The sequence below is a fragment of the Electrona antarctica genome (genome assembly GCF_951216825.1).
Source record: "Electrona antarctica genome assembly, chromosome: 4".
Taxonomy (NCBI): Eukaryota; Metazoa; Chordata; class Actinopteri; order Myctophiformes; family Myctophidae; genus Electrona; species Electrona antarctica.
The window spans coordinates 25,337,535-25,356,319 of NC_136809.1; the positions used below are offsets into that span (position 1 = coordinate 25,337,535).

At 45.6% G+C, this 18,785-nt stretch overlaps 1 protein-coding gene across 2 annotated transcripts in view; it reads right to left on the bottom strand.

Moving 5' to 3' along the window:
* The window catches only part of inpp4b (inositol polyphosphate-4-phosphatase type II B), a gene marked incomplete at its 3' end in the record, with an annotated part of 210,789 nt that extends 201,472 nt beyond the window's left edge, over positions 1–9,317 (bottom strand). For both annotated transcript variants that reach the window (XM_079499419.1, XM_079499418.1), the window contains exons 1-2: positions 9,252–9,317; positions 103–219 (exon numbers count right to left, since the gene is read on the bottom strand). In XM_079499419.1, coding sequence (XP_079355545.1) covers positions 103–219; positions 9,252–9,281 — 147 coding nt within the window. In that variant the 5' untranslated portion in view covers positions 9,282–9,317. The remainder of the gene's footprint in view (positions 1–102; positions 220–9,251) is intronic.
* Positions 9,318–18,785: the final 9,468 nt, after the last annotated feature.

The following is an 18,785-nucleotide window of genomic DNA, read 5'->3' on the forward strand; positions in this document are numbered from 1 at the left end:
ACACACACCCACGCACACACACACACACACACACACACACACACACACACACACACACACACACACACACACACACAGCCGCACCAGCTTAAATTTACTCACCGAGTCGCGGCTCTTGTCCTTCACATCATAGACTGTTAGCTTGACTAGCGTCTCTGGGTTGGCAGGGTACTCTGGAGGGAAGGTCACCCCCGTCAGAAACACAGGGTCGCTGTTCGCCTGTCAAGCAGAGAGGGACAACACACACAGAGGGTGAGAGGGTAATACACACACACACACACACACACACACACACACACACACACACACACACACACACACACACACACACACACACACACACACACACACACACACACACACACACACAGTTGCATGTACAAGGTAGAAGGTACACTGCATGAAAAAAGGCCATAGAGAGAGGGAGAGAGATAGAGAGAAGGAGTGACTGTGCCAAGTTGCTTCTCTTCCCCTGCGGCTTCCTAACCTTGGCTCACTGAAGCAGAGATCACAGAGCTCTCTCTCCCTGCTGGTTCAACCTGTGGCACTGGCCCAGCTGGGGGTTGGCTGGCTGTCGGGTCTAGTGAGCACCTCTGGGCCCAAACACGCAGCGATGAAACGAGAGCCAGGGCCAAATACACCTGCTTTGACTACACAGTGAGATCCATCCCTGCCAACAGTATTCCGGGCCTGTCATATCTTTTACTTTTTGTTTTCAGCATTAAAAATTCAAAAGCGTGTGCTGCGATACATTGTACGTAATCTTGTATATTTTCTATTTTCAAATAGCCAAACTCTGAAACTCTGAAAGTGAAATAATGAACCCTTACAGGTCAAGTATTCCTTTAAGATGCAAGCATGATTCTTGGCGGCTTGCAAGAAGCATGGGCTGTTGAATAACCTTCACTCTCTAGAGCACAAACATTACATGAGCAGAGAAATAGGAGTCCATGTCTCCAAGGACAGGTGAGAGGAACAGTAAAGGGGATTAGATGAGGTGGTACAGTGTGGGTTGGTGTAGTGCCAAAGGAACTAAGCAAAGCTGCCTGTGGCTGCTGTGAGGTCCTGTACTTCAGCTACTATAGCGTCGGCAGTTAGCAACAATCTGAACCCAACAAGCAGACCGCAGGGGAAAGTGTTGGGAAAACAGATGAGAAATGACACTATAACAGAGAGCCAGAGGGGGTTTCTTTCAAGCCAGCCAGGCCTACAGTACATGTCCTCTCTTCTCACCATTAGAGCACACAGGGCTCAGGCAAACAGATAGATACTGTAGGTAGGTAGGAATGTAGAGACATGCAGACAGACAGACCGACAGACAGACAGACAGACAGACAGACAGACAGACAGACAGGCAGGCAGGCAGGCAGGCAGGCAGGCAGGCAGGCAGGCAGGCAGGCAGACAGACAGACAGACAGACATACAGACAGACAGACAGACAGGGAATAGGTATATGTATTCATCTTCATCATGTCAGAGATGCAATAGGACCAGGAGCCGAGGGCAGTTCCTGCCTATAGTAGAGGGAATGCCGGAGCCGTCTGGTTCAAAGCCCTGACTGTGTGTTTATACTGAGGACTTCCTCTTCCTGTGCCCTGCCTGCCTCTGCTGGGCGTCCCTGGAACGCAACCCTCTGGGATCACGCACACTCACACACAAACACACACACACACGCGCGAACACGCACACACGCACACACACACACACGCACACGCGCACACACGCGCACACGCACACGCACACGCACACACACACACACACACACACACACACACACACACACACACACACACACACACACACACACACAATCCTGAATTGCTAATATCAAACCACACAGGTTAACAAACCACAACAACTTGGCTAGACTGCCGTGTGACTCTGAAGCCATCAAATAATTGATGACTTCAGTGTTGTACTGACCACTCTTGTCAACCAGGGATCAATGTTTCCTCCCCTCACTCCCTAATAGTCGTTCAGTTTATCGGTCGGCTGAATGGATGGCCTCATCGGAAGCAAACAGCGGCAGCAGCTAAAGCAGCTTGCTTATACACGCAGCACAGTGCGGCCATTGATGGTTGAAGGATTGATGGATGAAGCTAACCATGTGTGTTTTGCAAGAGAGGCAGGGGCCAGAGGAATGAAGCTAGAACGCCTGTAAAGAGATGCTGTGCACATGAAAATGCACATGAATAGAGAAACACACACACACACACACACACACACACACACACACACACACACACACACACACACACACACACACACACACACACACACACACACACACACACACACACACACACACACACACACACACACAATTCAAGCAACATACAAGACAATAGTATGGATTCTCTCAAGCATGCACACACAAAGATGGAATTACACATTCTGGCAAGCCTACAAGTACAGACACACATGCTTTTGCAAACATAATGAAGAGAATCATATACACGCACGCACGCACGCACGCACGCACGCACGCACGCACGCACGCACCACAAAGCGGCTTTCGTCCATTGTATTTACAGAGATCATCCCAGTGCAGAGACACAAAGCTCATGGAACTATTTTGCAGCAGCTTGTTACAGCGTGATGTGCTCCCTAGACATGGCAGTGCCACTGTACTGTAGCGGCCCACAGGGTGGTGGCATTTTGGCCAGCCATCCATGGAGCTCCGCCGGGCGGAACACGGTGAGCACACAGCCTGGTCTGGCACAGTGGGTATAGAGAGACACACAGCCTGGTCTGGCACAGTGGGTATAGAGAGACACACTGGAGGAGCACACAGCCTGGTCTGGCACAGTGGGTATAGAGAGACACACAGCCTGGTCTGGCACAGTGGGTATAGAGAGACACACTGGAGGAGCACACAGCCTGGTCTGGCACAGTGGGTATAGAGAGACACACAGCCTGGTCTGGCACAGTGGGTATAGAGAGACACACAGCCTGGTCTGGCACAGTGGGTATAGAGAGACACACAGCCTGGTCTGGCACAGTGGGTATAGAGAGACACACAGCCTGGTCTGGCACAGTGGGTATAGAGAGACACACTGGAGGAGCAACCAACTGCTCTGGGTTCACTAGATATACAGAATGTGCATAATACCAACAGCAAATATAATAGACAGGCGTGAGCATTTGCTACAGACAAGCATAGAAATGGACACACACATACTGTATGCACATATGCACACACACACGCACGCGCACACACACGCACACGCGAGCGCACACACACACACACACACACACACACACAGTCACACACACACACACACACGCTCAGGATTTGCCTGTTTACACTTACACACCCACACACACCTCATGCCTCCCCTGCTGGCAGAGTGAATAGGCTTCATTGACACTCACCAGCATGATTTGGCAGCCTCTGCCTCGGCCAAATCTTCTTACAGCTAACAGACGACTAGAGATGAGTTAAAGCAGGCAGTCTGTCCCCATTTACTGAGCAGTAAGCCACTAAGTCTGTCTCTCTCTCTCTCTCTCTCTCTCTCTCTCTCTCTCTCTGGGGATGGGCATGGGCATTTAGGCTGTTAGTGTGTTGTTGGGTGGAGTGAGGCTGCGTGCTCGGGTGCAAGGATATGAGTAATGTGTGTTGGTGTGTGCGTGTGTACTGTGAGTGCGTGCGTCTGTTTGTATAAAGTAAGCGGTTGTTTTTCTTTTCCCCTCATTAATGTCATTGACTACTGATATTTACGCACGCACGCACGCACGCACGCACGCACGCACGCACGCACGCACGCACGCACGCACGCACGCACGCACGCACGCACATACTATAACTTGACCACACATGCACAGATATAATTACATCACACAGACTAAACTGTTTTGGCCCTGTTCCAGGGCTGGTGAGATAGGGTGGAGGGTTGGGTGGTGGATTAGGGGGCGGTGGGGGGCTAGTGGGTGGGGATGCTTTGCTTGACTTGCTGGACATCAAAAGGCCTGACTATTTGCCCAAATCCCCTCGGAACGTCTCCTCCCCTGGAGCCACACAGTCGTGTTTTTAGAAGGAGATTGTTCCTGCACGCACGCACGCACGCACGCACGCACGCACGCACGCACGCACGCACGCACGCACGCACGCACGCACACACACACACACACACACACACACACACAGACACAATGTCTGGGGCCTAAATGCCTAGGGCGTAAATTCTTACCAATCTCTTTGTATCTCTGTCCATCCCTTCTTCTCTCTCCCCTTCACTGCTCTGTTCTAGTTCTCTATCCATCTCTTCATCCCCATCCAGGGGGCTTTCTACTCCACTTTGGGTTTACCTCAGAAGAGACTTCTGGTGCTTCTCCTCATCTTTTCCCAGTCTTTATACTGAGCTTTTTGTTGTTGTTTTGGACGAGAGGAGCGGACCAGAGGACTGTGACGAGAGGAGCGGACCAGAGGACTGTGAAAAACGCATTGCCTTTCTTTTCTGCAGGCACTCGCTAGGTGAGAGATAGCAGGTAGCCCACAGAGCTTTTTATTCTATGGAATCAAATACAGTTTCTCAGTGGTGCCTCCCATTGTTATTTTAAACAGATTACAAAGGAGAGGCTTTGGGCTTTCCCCTTTCGTTTTGACACTAATCCTCAACAGTTTGGCCAACATTCAATTTAGATACAGCATCCACCACACCAGAACGTGCACTTTAGGAGATAAAGAAAGCAATGGAGGCCTAGCCATTGTCAATGGTAAATGGCCTGCATTTCTATACTGTACGTATAGTGGCTTTATCCAAAGTGCTTTACAATGTGCTTTCACATTGCCCCATACAGTGTATAGGCAACCATGTAAGGCGCCAACCTACTCATCAGGAGCAGTAAGGGGTTCTGTGTCTTGCTCAAGGTTATTCACCACAATTAAAGACTGCTAGCCTCTTGATGCTAGGAATGTATGGACAATCACAGAGGTACAGTAGGCCTACATAGTCATATGTCCTGTCGACTTAAGGTCCCCAAATTATTTTCAATATATTTTTTGCAACTGAATGGCTGGAAAATGGAAATAAAGAGTTTACATATAGTACACAGTATACATGCATACACCTTCCCTAATGATTATATCTGGTTTCAGTATTATGTTATGTTGTTGTGATATCTCAACATGCATGTACCTCAATGGAATGAATTCTGTACTGGCCATATATGTGTGTCTTGAGTGTACATGGTTTGATGAGGTCAGATCAACATATGGAATGTCAGAACAGGTCTGCTCTACTAGCAGCTAAGGTATCCAGTGCAAGGACCAGACACAACGCCAAATTGGTTGGAATACTCTTATACATAGCGAGGAAGACTATACTCAAGCTTTGGATTCATAGAGACGTTCCTACACTGGATGATTGGTACAAGGAGGTAATGACTGTGGTTCCTCTGGAGAAACTGACTTATCTCCTCCGTGATAACATGGAAGGGTTCACAAAGGTATGGGAACCAGTCTTAGATACAGTGGACCCTTCTAGACTGTGCTTCAATGTACCTTATTGAACGGTAGTGAATAACAAAGACTCTGGTGACCTGTAATGTAATCATGTCAAGACACGTGGTGTACTCGTTTTGTCTTTTTTTTTGTGTTTGTTTGTTTTTTGTCTGTGCATTTCTTGTTGTTTTCCTATGCTATGTTGAAAAAGGAAAAATGTGTGGTTCTATATACATTGAATTGTGATTGAACAGTTGTGAAATCTCAGAGCATCAATAAAAATATATTGAAAACAAAAAAAGGTCTGCTCCATATATGGAGATCTAAGGGTGGCAGCGGGGGCAGTGTCTTGAATGTACAGGGTTTGATGAGGCTCCAGGTATGGCCAGGCCTTAATTTTCGGGCCTGTTGAGAACTAAAGTTTTTTCCGGCTGCCGGACGCGGCTGCACTTATAACTTTGGGGCAAGCCCGTCTAGAGCTAGTTTGAATGAACAGGGATCAGTCAAAAGGAAGACATCGAAGAGGAAGGACGGGTGGGGAGGGATCAACATATATGGAATGTCAGAACAAGTCAGCTCCATATATGGAGATCTAAGGGTTTGAGATTTGAGGTCAGATGTAGAGTTGCTGGCCGGCTCCATATATGCAGAATAGATCTAGGATCCAGTCTTCTCCATGGATATCCAGGGTTTGATGAGGTCTGTCGTGATCTTCATATATAGACACAGTCATTTATGGTGGCGTGACATGTCACGAGGCGTGACCATATACAGTATGGTGGTGTGACCGACTGACTGACGGACTGACAGGTTTTCATAGTAATCTGCGACCTACAGTCGCAACAACTAAAGTTACTCTGATACCGATATGCTTGAGGGTAAGACTTGGCTGTTCTGAGCTGTTGGCTGACAAGCATCCTTCCAGTTAACGCATTAAGACCTTGAGGCTGATTCTACAAGTGCCTTATAAATCCTAAAAGTTTTCTCGAAAACTTTTGTTGTTTTCAAAGGACCCCCAAAATGATGTGCATTTGACCCTCATCTCAAAATATTGTGTTCCAGAGACTCCCAAAAGCAAAGATTTGAGTTTAAACACAATACAATATATACCCAATTGTTTTTTAAATGGCAGAGCTAACAGCTCACGAAGTGATGAACCATGAGCTTGTATATCTGCTATTTCTGAATAACCAAATTAAAATAATGGTTCAAGTGGTTAAAATCTAAAATGACACAGGTTCTTTCACGGTTTTAATGGGTTAACACTCTTAAGTCATGTGTGGAGCTGAGATAAGGCCCTGGCATATGTAACAGCACCCGCAAGCCAGTCAGGCTAACAGCCAGTTAGTTAGCCAGTATGCCACCTAGCCAGGCAGCTTACGCCTGAAGCCAACTAATCAGACACATGGCTATCCATAGTAAGCCAACAACTGGTCTAAGCCAACCATCCGGCTAGCCAGCATGGTCAGTTGGTATGTATATAGCTGTGTGTATCGTAGCGGCGGCCATCTACTGTATTATGCGTGCGTGCAAGTGTGGGTGTGAGTGCCAGAGACCAGCTGTTGGGAGGCTGGGAGCAGGCTTCTGGGACAAACAGGAAAATGACAAGTGACAGCCAGTCCATCAGAGGTTCACACATTTTCAGCCACACAGGGTCATGTCCACGCACGCACGCGCATGCGCACACGGACACACGCACGCACGCACGCACGCACGCACGCACGCACGCACGCACGCACGCACGCACGCACGCGCGCGCGCACGCACGCACGCACGCGCACACACACACACACACACACACACACACACACACACACACACACACACACACACACACGTGTGTGTGTGTGTAGCCGGAGGGGTGAATGAACAGCTGCTGATGAGCATGCTGCCATGCCAAACACTGCCAGACATGACTAAATCACATAATGGAGGGGGAACCCCTAGAACTGGCCTCCCCAGCCCCCCTATTCTCTTTCAGTGTTACTTGGGAACATGCCAACACTCAGTGCCTATATAGTACCACGAGGAACAGTAAAACCACCAGATGAGAGCACATAAATTGAGATCAGATCTGGAATGAGATGTGATTAGATTAGAAATAAAATCAGATTGGATGGGATGAGACAGGATGAGATGACATTAAATGTGATACAGCAAGCACTCTCTTGTGTTTGGCTTTGTTTTAGTAGGCTAGTACAGTACAACCTCGTGTTACACTGAGTGTATGAGTCTGAACCTTTCTCAACTGGATTATTTTACCAACTAAACTAATCAAACTAATTCAAACAGGGTAAACCACATTGAAGACGGACGGTAGAACCATTATCTTAATCTTGTAACATTTGAAGCGAATGATGGCGCCAGCTCACCGACTCAGCAAAACCATGAAAGTCTCCCCATTCGTTTTACTGTATTCTGCACAACACAAAGTCACACAAGCAGACAATAAAACTTTAATTTAACACAGAAATCCTATTTTGTTTAAGTGCGCCATACCAAGGTTTAATTAGATGCAGACCTCCTGTTCCCTTTTTACTAAACATTGTCACTTGATTCCTTTTTATTTGACTTTTTCTGTTTTACTAGTACTCTCACACTTCATTTGATGCAGAAATCCCATTTTGTAGCACTACTTTTAACGCCATCCACAGTCCTCACTTTATTTTACTATTTCCATGAACCACATAGGAAGACCACAGAATGGTTCCATGGAAAACATGGCAACGGCACACTCCAAGAGACTTCAGAGAGAAATCAGACAAGTCGAAGCTTTTACAGACCAAGCAACTCTAGTGTTTATTCACACTCATGTCACTATTCCCCTTTAACAGAACACCCAGCTTGTATAGTGAAGGTAACGTGTGACACATTTCACAGTGTCCAGTAAAATCTCTAATCATTAACAGCTACAGTGCTGCTACACCAGAGAGTAATAACCAACCACGTGTGAACGTGAAAGAAATAAAAAATATAAACAGCTTCAGTGTTTACACTTACAGTACGTTCTTACTCCTAAGCGTTCTTTGTATTTTATATCTTTATCACCTTGTCTAAGTATAAAAAAATATTCTGTATACCTTGTACATGCAACTCAATAGTGAATACTCTTATTCTTCATCAGAATCATGTAGTGTGATATTCATTTGTTTGGTTTATTATTTTGGTGTCAGCATGTTGGCACAGGAAATACTTTGTTCTTTAAATTGTGTCTGAATAATCCCGTAAGGGATATCGGCTGTGAATGACAGCCAGACATGAAAATCATTTATCTTATTATTCATTTTACAGTATCTCCTGTCTCCTTTATCGTTAGAATGCAAGTGAAAGGGATATTGTTCAGAAGCAAGTTCAAATCAATATTGTTGACATGACATCTAAATAACCAGCCGTGACCCGTGACATCTGCTGTTTGCCACGGGCTGACAAATAATGGCGAGCTTTGCGATTCCGCCGGTCTTCAGACCACATGTGCCCTTGTTGGCCTTGGATCAAATCCTGCGTGTGTGTTTCCTTAACTCCCTCTCAGCTGTCACAGTAAAGAAAGCACTAGAGACAACAGATTGCCCATTGTCGTTATAGAAATAAAATTGCAAGGGGACGCCATTCCCTTATTCATTTTAAATCGCTTTTCAACTTCATCCTAGTAAACAGCACCAAACAGATGCCCAGTCCTAAGAATAACCAAACAAGTGTTGAACTACACAAGCTAGCAAAGTAACGTAACACATGGCATGGTAAACAACTCTTCTATGAAACGGCCTACAGTGCAGTCCACTTTCCTGCTTAAGCTGCATACAATACATACCCTGTTCTTGTGAAGCCGAAAGCAGTCCATATCCCCTCTTAGATCCTACTCCAAAAACACTGTGCAGTACTCAGCCTCAGCCTCAGAGTCATGACTGGATCTGGTACTGAGCGCTGTCTTAGCCAGCATACAGTACCCCACCACATCCTGTGTTTCGTGCACGCACGTGACGCACGTGACGCACGCACGCACGCACGCACGCACGCACGCACGCACGCACGCACGCACGCACGCACGCACGCACACACACACGCACACACGCACACACACACACACACACACACACACACACAGACACACACACACACACGTCGCGCTTGATCCCTTGTCTCGACTGCAGAGGGAAAGAGACGAGATGCAGTCTTGGAGATGGTTTGTGCGAAATCAGCTAGATTGAATTAACAGGAAAAGGAGACGCCGTATGTAGGATCCCTCACAGGCGAGGAATGAGAGCGAAGGGAAAGAGAGGGAAACGGAGAGGGAAACAGATGCGTGCGTGCGTGCGTGCGTGCGTGCGTGCGTGCGTGCGTGCGTGCGTGCGTGCGTGCGTGCGTGCGTGCGTGCGTGCGTGCGTGCGTGCGTGCGTCTGTGCGTACATGCGCGCTGTAAGTTCCAGAGACAGGGCAGCTGTTGCTGCTCCAAAAACACTTGAACAGTTGATGTCCTAGCAACGGCACTCTCACTCCGGGGGTAATGAAAGACAGGTGTCAAAGGTCACACAGAGTGACTTCCATACACACACGCACACACACAAAAGGCCACAAAAGGCCTCTGCCCGGTCCAGACTCCATATTTGGGCATGCCTGACAAAGAACTGTTCTGACATCATTCTGACGTCTGCATAGACTCCATATTTGGGCATGCCTGACAAAGAACTCCATATATGGGCGTAAAAGGGACACAGACATAATATCTGGGTGGGGCATGCATTTCCAACTTGCATCGTTCCACTTCCAAGTAGGCCAGTGCCCAACGGGCACCACTGTAGAAGCCCCACGGGCACCGCTCTAGTATATGATAATAATATGAATGAACTTTATTTGTTCAATAACGCATTTCGAAAAACAAGCTGGTAATAAAGTGCTTTACTATATATAATTAGCCAGTCTACAAGCTCAAAACGTGTGGCATTGCGACACGTTTTGAGCTTATAGATCAGCTATTTTTGCAACTTTTGTTTGACATATTGGAATGACGAAGTAGGACATTAATTTACTAAAAGGTTAAACTATGGAAATACTGTATGCAATGTGGTCCCCTGGAATGAGTTTGGAAATACAGTGGCCCTCTCCATCATAGTTGCCCACCAAAATACTGATCATTTTGCCTACACCACAGAGTTTAAGTGGAATATAAAGCTTAGTGTCATGAGCATAACAATGAAAATGGATAGGCCTATATTTTGTTTTTTATACCACGGTCTTATCATCATACATCACATTCCGTGCTCAGCCAATCAAATCATCATATTCCGTGGCGCACGCACACACACACACACACACACACACACACACACACACACACACACACACACACACACACACACACACACACACACACACACACACACACACACACACACAGTTTATTAAACAGAGCTACAGTAACATTGAGAAGGATTAAAATTGAGCAGTCACCATTGCTTAAAGGACCACTTCACCACTTCTCAACCTATCTTCATATATTTGGTCCTCACTAATGATCATGATAATACCACCATTTTCTTTTCCTACTCAGTCTGTGTCTCATAGGAGGGCTGTGGGCAGTTCAGAAACCCGTCCACCAGTGACATCATCGATGGAGAATCCAAGCAAATAGAAACAGCAGGGTTTCTATTCCTGAAAGTTTGCAATGCGAAGATGCAAGCCATCGTTCTCACGATAATACAAATCTATGGCCTATATATATTTATTTTAATCGTGTTTAAAAAAAGAAAATCTGCCTAACGATGATGTCACTGGTAGACAGGTTTCTGAACTGCCCAGAGCCCTCCTATATGAGACACAAACCGAGTAGACAAATATTGTGGTATTTTATCATGAACATTAGTGAGGACCAATTATATGACAATAGGTTAAAAAATGGTGAAGTGGTCCTTGAAATCCAAGTATCCAGTATCTGCTTTTTCAGTACAGGTTGAACGAGTGTAATTTTAAGGCTGGAGATACGTTTATATTTTATATTTGGACCAATAGTCTGAAATAACTCCTTCAGCTACTGTATCTAGAGGGGGATATAATATCCAATATGTAGGAAAAGGATTTCATATGTTATATTGTTTCTTCCAGGGTCATCAAAGAAAGAAAACGAAGGAGAAACTCTTTCCCCCTTTCAGATGATGCCTCAAATGGCTGAATAAGCTGATCACTGAGTTAATTGCCTGAAAAAGACCCCCTGGGTGTTCTAGATGTTCTGACAGCACTGTAATAAGCAGACATCATGTACAGTTGGAGGCCATCGATATTGTCCTTTTCTTTTTGCTGAGGTTTGCGTGATCTGCGCAAAAGGACAGTTAACCCATTTTGGGCGGGAACCCCTTTTGGTGTTTTAAACATTATGTTATAATTTAGCTATTGAAAAATAGCAGATCTACAAGCTCATAGCGCGCCACCGAGTGGCGCGCTACGAGCTTGTAGGTCTGCTATTTTTGAAAAATCGTGAAAATATTTATTTCAGAAAACTGGAGGATTTAGAAGGATTTTTTAAAATTTTGAGGTCAGGCCTAAATGGGTCAAATGATAAGGGACAATATCGGTGGCACCCAACTGTACGAGTGTCATAGTATGACCATGTGTTATCTTTTTTCCATTTCCATTCTCCTGCATTTAATTTCCTGCATCTAATTCTCCTGTGCCTTTTAATTTCCCTGGTATGGTCATTTAGCCACGGCAGGGCATTGTGTTTGACAAGCTTCATTTAATCCATTGAGACCTGGAACGCATCCATGTCACGTTAGCGTTTAACCACATTAACCATTAACCCATTTTTGTGCGGGAACCCCTTTTGGTGTTTTAAACATTATGTTATAATTTAGCTATTGAAAAATAGCAGATCTACAAGCTCATAGCGCGCCACCGAGTGGCGCGCTATGAACTTGTAGGTCTGCTATTTTTGAAAAATCGTTAAAATGTGCCTCAAATCTTTCCGAAAATTGTCATGATTTAGAAAACTTTTTTTTTTTTAATTTCGACGTCAGGCCTGAATGGGTTAAAAAGGTGCAGTGGAGTCAATAATTAAACTAAAACTAATTCATCAACAGGGCGATGATGAGACTGAACGGAAACATTGGAAGGAGTAGCTTTGAAGGCCTGGTGGAAACAAAGAGAGCTTGTACATCTGCAAAACAAACTACATATTGGGGGTACAGGACAAGGGTGCAGCTGGGTCTGAAAGATCATGGCTTTATGGTCAGAGACAGGACATTTTAGCATATAGCCACACCATCAGAGAGAAAAACAACATTTGTAAACACCATATCAAGGGGGGTGACAAATAAAAGACAAGAAATGTGACTGTGAATATATTCATACTGTGTAGTTGATGCCCCATTCATACAGGTCGGTGCCTTCATTTGCAATGAAAAATCAACCTTGCGTCAAAAGCGTCCTTGTAGCACATTACTTCATCACATCGCATCCTGACACATTGTGAGCTTGTAGAGTCTACTCTACAAGCTCACAATGTGCAAGGATGCGATTTGATGAAGTCGAAAATGTTATGAAACTGATGGTTTGTTACAAGACTGAAGACAAAGTATAGGGCTTACGCTAAGTGGTTCAAATCACCAAGAATAAGAACTCTGACACACACGCACGCGCACAGGCACACACACACACACACACACACACACACACACACACACACACACACACACACACACACGGAGTGTGTGTGTGTTGGAGTTGTGTGTCGGAGTTGTGTGTACGTACGTATGTTGCTGTATACAGCACTACACACCAGAGGGACATTCGTTATAAGTCACTGGCCTAAATGAAAGAGGAAGACTGAGATGGGGGGGGGGGGGGGGGGGGGGTGGGTGACAGGAAGGAAAGAGCGATGAAGATCAGATTTTTTTTCAACCACAGTTCACTGACCCAGAGAGACAGCAAAACTTCAAACTGCATGGGTACAGACTACAGAGAGAGAGAGAGAGAGAGAGAGAGAGAGAGAGAGAGACTGTATGCGTGCGTGCGTGCGTGCGTGCGTGCGTTTGTGTGTGCGTGCGTGCGTGCGTGCGTGCGTGCGTGCGTGCGTGCGTGTGCTCTTACTTCCACTACTTCTGTACAGGCGTGGGTGATGACGTGGTGCTGGCAGGGGTCTAACACAGCCACCTGGACCACAGCGCTGGGCTTCCTGTCTCTGATGGAGGACACCAAATCACTGCACGCTGGGGAGAGAGAGAGAGAGAGAGAGAGAGAGAGAAATTGTCATTTTACATTTCTTAGCTTTTTGGTTGTTTTTGCCTGACACTTGCTTTGGCAATGTTTGGCAAACACATGCCTAAAACACTAGAGTGTCAAAACAAGACTCAGCTTCCATTTTAGGACTCAAAGTGGGATGAGAGAAAGAGGAAGGACAGTCCCCTCACTCCATAATCCACGTGTCACATGGATTAGTGGTGAAAGTGGATCGAGAGATGAGATATTGGCCACTCCAAACAGGAAGTGACCCCTTCTAAGACAGGAAGTAATTTGCTGTGACACCAGAAACAGTTTTTTTTTAACGTGGGATACAAATCGTATGTCCGAAACGGAAGACACGCCCACATGGGAAAATAAATCCTCCACCTCGCACGCAAAATGAAGATGAGGCTTTGTGATAGATAGGAACCAAATAAAAATAATAGGCCTAATAATAAATAATAACGCCCCAGATTAAAATGGCTGTCTGGCTCAAATAATTCCCTCCAGTGTCAGTTCGGTCTTTCATTTCCTACAGTGAAAGAAGCCTGCAGTCATTTGCTTCTCATCAGCCTTCAAGGACAGGAAAACTCTGCTTCCCACAATTCCCTCATAGGAAACCAACACTTCCTGGCCAGGGATGGCCCAACCCTTATCACAGTGCTCGCTGACCCGGTCAGAGCTGCATTTTTGAGGGGCGCTAGCCCCTCCTATACACAGGTTTAATGTTTGAAGGGAAAATTGCGTCATAATGTGTAATTTACGTCATATTGTCTCTTTATTGTTAATGGCGTTTAATGTTTGTGTTTGTTTTACATCACCATTACATCACCTAATCAACATGAGTTAGACATAAAGTTTAAAATATTAGTGCCCCTCACTTCACACGGGTGTGATTTTATTACTAATAATATATGCCCAAATTTATAACTGACAATTGGCCAAAAAGGTCTGAATTACGTTTTTTTTAACTGTAGTATATGTATTAATTGCCACAAAAAAAAGTTTTAAATCCATTAACACACTTACTGACATTGTCATGCACCTACGCCCTACCAACTGTCCCTCCGACAACATCCCTCCCCGCTTATTAAAAGAGGTTTTTGACTCCGTAGGTCCCATTGTCCTACAAATAATGAACTAATTTGGACCCTTCTATTTTATCCAACTATAGGCTCCCCCAGCTCCCGTTCTTATCAAAAGTCTTAGAGAAAGTAATTTACCTCCAGTTACCTCCAGTTAAGACTTTTTAACCTCCCATGACATTTACGACATTTTTCAGTCTGGTTTTAGAAAAGGTCACAGTACCGAAACCGCTCTATTAAGAGTTTTTAATGACACCATTTTAAACATCGACTCAGGTAGCCCCACTGCCCTAGTGCTCCTGGACTTGACAGCAGCCTTCAATATGGTTGACCACGAGATCCTACTGTCTCGTAGGTATTACTGGAACTGCCCTCCAATGGTTCAGGTCATACCTGACAGACAGGTCCTTCGAAGTTAGGCTCGGTGACCACTCCTCAAGTGCGTCCCCCCTTACCTGCGGAGTCCCGCAGGGCTCTATCCTTCGACCAATATTGTTCTTATTATACATGCTGCCCATAGGAACCATCATCAATAAACACAACATCTCATTCCATTGTTATGCAGATGATGTACAGTTATACTTACCCCTCAAAGCCAATAACCAACACACAAACCCATTTCAGCCAGTGCTGGATTGCCTCTCCGACATAAAAACCTGGATGAACAATCATTTTTTGACCCTCAATGAAAGCAAAACAGAACTCAACATTTTCGGCCATAATTCACTTCCCATCACTTCCCTGGGCCCCCTTAGCGCCAACCTACATCTCTCCGTAAAAAACCTTGGTGTAACCCTCGACAGCAACCTCAAACTTGACAAACAGATCAGCTCCGTAGTTAAAGCCAGCTTTTATCAACTCCGACTCATCTCTAGAATCAAGGCCTACCTCTCCCCATCCAATCTGGAAAGGGTAATCCATGCCTTAATCACTACACGATTAGATTATTGCAATTCCCTTTATGTAGGATTGGACCAAACGGCTCTTAGGCGTCTGCAGCTGGTGCAGAATGCTGCCGCCCGCCTTCTCACCGGCAAGAAGAAGCGCGGCCACATTACTCCGGTCCTAGCCTCCCTCCACTGGCTTCCTGTCCATTTCCGAATACATTTTAAGATTTTGCTATTTGTTTTTAAAGCCCTGAATGGGCTGGCCCCCCTGTACCTGTCAGATTTCATTGACCCCTATGTTCCGCCCAGACCCCTCAGGTCAGCTGACAAGCTACTGCTAACCGACCCCAAAACCAAATACAAGATGAGAGGTGACCGGGCCTTTGCAGCGGCCGGCCCTAGACTCTGGAACAGCCTACCCCTCCACATTCGTTCTGCCACCTCATTAGAGGTTTTTAAGTCCCCTTTTTCTCTGTGGCCTTCGACAGTGCCTGATTATGTAAATGATACACTGTCCATAGCTCTATTTTCTTTTCTTATTCTCGGTTCCTCCATATTGTTGTACTTTTGTTATGTACTGTTCTGTCTTTTCTATTTTTATACCTGTACAGCACTTTCGGTCTTCAGCGCCTGAAGACCGACACAGAGACCACCGACACGGCGCTGAAGACCGACACAGAGACCACGGAAGATATGCTCCACCCTCTCTTCAAGATGATGTGGGAACAGGAAAACATCCCATCCGAATGGAAGGAGGGATATCTCATAAAAATACCGAAGAAAGGAGACCTGAGCAACTGTGCTAACTACAGGGGAATCACACTACTATCCATCCCAGGAAAGGTTTTCTACAGGATCTTACTGGACAGGATGAAGGACGTGGTAGATCCCCAGCTTAGAGACCAGCAGGCTGGCTTCCGCAAAGACAGATCCTGCATAGACCAGATTGCCACTTTGCGCATCATACTGGAGCAGTCACTTGAGTGGAACTCCCCGCTATTCTGTGGACGCAGCTAGACGACCTGGATTTCGCGGACGACCTGGCCCTTCTATCTCACACCCAACAGCAGATGCAACAAAAGACCAGCACCATCGCAACCAACTCCGCTCGCCTCGGTCTTAACATTCATAGAGGGAAAAGCAAAGTCTTGAGAGTGAACTCTGCCAGCACTGTACCCATCATGCTGGAAGGCGAAGCACTGGAGGAGGTTGACGAGTTCACCTACCTTGGCAGTATCGTCAACAAGCAGGGAGGAACAGATGCCGATGTGAAAGGCAGGATTGGCAAGGCCAGGGTAGCTTACCTCCTTTTAAAAAACAGAGTGCAAAATACCTGGCCATCACAACAAAAATCAGGATCTTTAACAGCAACGTAAAGTCAGTCTTACTTTATGGTGCAGAGACATGGAGGACAACAGTGAACACCACAAACAAAATCCAAACATTCACCAACACCTGTCTGCGACGAATCCTCCAGATCCGCTGGCCAAACACCATCAGCAACAAAGAGCTGTGGCAACGCACCAACCAAATACCTGCAGAGGAAGAGATCCTCAAAAGGCGTTGGAGATGGATAGGCCATACTCTCCGTAAACCAGCCTCAAACACCACAAGGCTGTCACTAGATCCTGTAGGTTTACACTCTACAACATACGACGAATTAGACCGTTCCTCACCCAGGAGTCAGCCCAGCTCCTAATCCAGACAACAGTCTTGTCAAAACTTGACTATTGTAACTCCCTCCTTACTGGCCTACCGGCATGTGCACTTAAGCCCCTCCAACTGATCCAAAATGCCGCAGCCCGCTTGGTCTTCAACCAGCCAAAATTCTCACGCGTCACCCCCCTTCTCCGCTCCCTCCATTGGCTCCCGGTCGCTGCCCGCACAGAATACAAAACTCTGATGCTGGCATTCAAAGCAACCAAAGGCATGGCCCCCCCATATCTCACAAGTATGATCGTACCCTACAAACCCTCCCGCGCACTCAGATCAGCCAACGCAGGGAAGCTGGAGGTACCTTCACTAAAAACGCCGGGACAATGCTCCACACGTCCCAAACTCTTCTCCCTTCTGGCTCCAAAACTATGGAATGCACTTCCCATCACAGTCAGAACTGCAGCCTCACTCCCAATCTTCCGCCGTAGTCTGAAAACCCACCTCTTCAGACTCCACCATGGCCCGTAGCACTTGCCCTAGCCTAGCCCCTTAGATAGCACATTATGTAGACTTAGATAGTATTTTAAACAGACTTATAGCTTGTTACGTAGACAGCTCTAGAATTGCACTTTATGTAGTCATAGCACTTTATAGTACACATGTATAATATATTATATAGTATAGTATGTATAGTTAACATAGATACTCCACTGTTACGTTCTTAGTTTACGCATGATTCATGATAACTACTTTTTATATATGTGATGTATGCCATGCTTTTGTTATTGCTTAATGTAAATCGCTCTGGATTAAGAGCGTCTGCTAAATGCCTAAATTGTAAATTGTAAATTGTACAAGGCAGTCCCTCAAGTGGAACCCCCAAGGGAAAAGAAAGAGAGGTCGGCCACGGAACACCAGGCGCAGAGACCTGGAAGCAGATGCAAAAACTATGGGCCACACTTGGGGACAGCTGGAAGTGTTGGCTCAGGATCGAGATGCTTGGAGAACTCTTGTCGACGGCCTAAACCCCAGAAGGGGTAATAGGCGTAAGTAAGTAAGTACAGAACTTTGGTCGACCATTGGTCGTTGTGATTTGTGCTATATAATTAAAGTTTGAGTTGAGTTGAGTTGGGTATTGATCTGACAATTGGTTAAAAAAAACAGAAAAGGAAAAAAAGGCAGAATTTGTAATGTATGAAAATTGGATTTACTATAACTTAATAGAATGAAGTTTTATTACTGTCTATAGAACACTTTTCCTCATGATGCATCATCCCATCTTTTTCACAAATTCTGACCGAATTTTTTGATTAATTTATTGATGTACAGTACAGTACTACATAATTATATTCATACTTTTCTTGATATTCATAAATCTTTTTGCCAATCATTCTATTCTTTTTTATTCTTCCATAAATAATACAATTTTTTTTATTGTCTCCACCAGTCTGTAGACACTGGGAAGATTGTGTTTTCAGATCTGCATGGTAATGTTTTCAGTCCTGC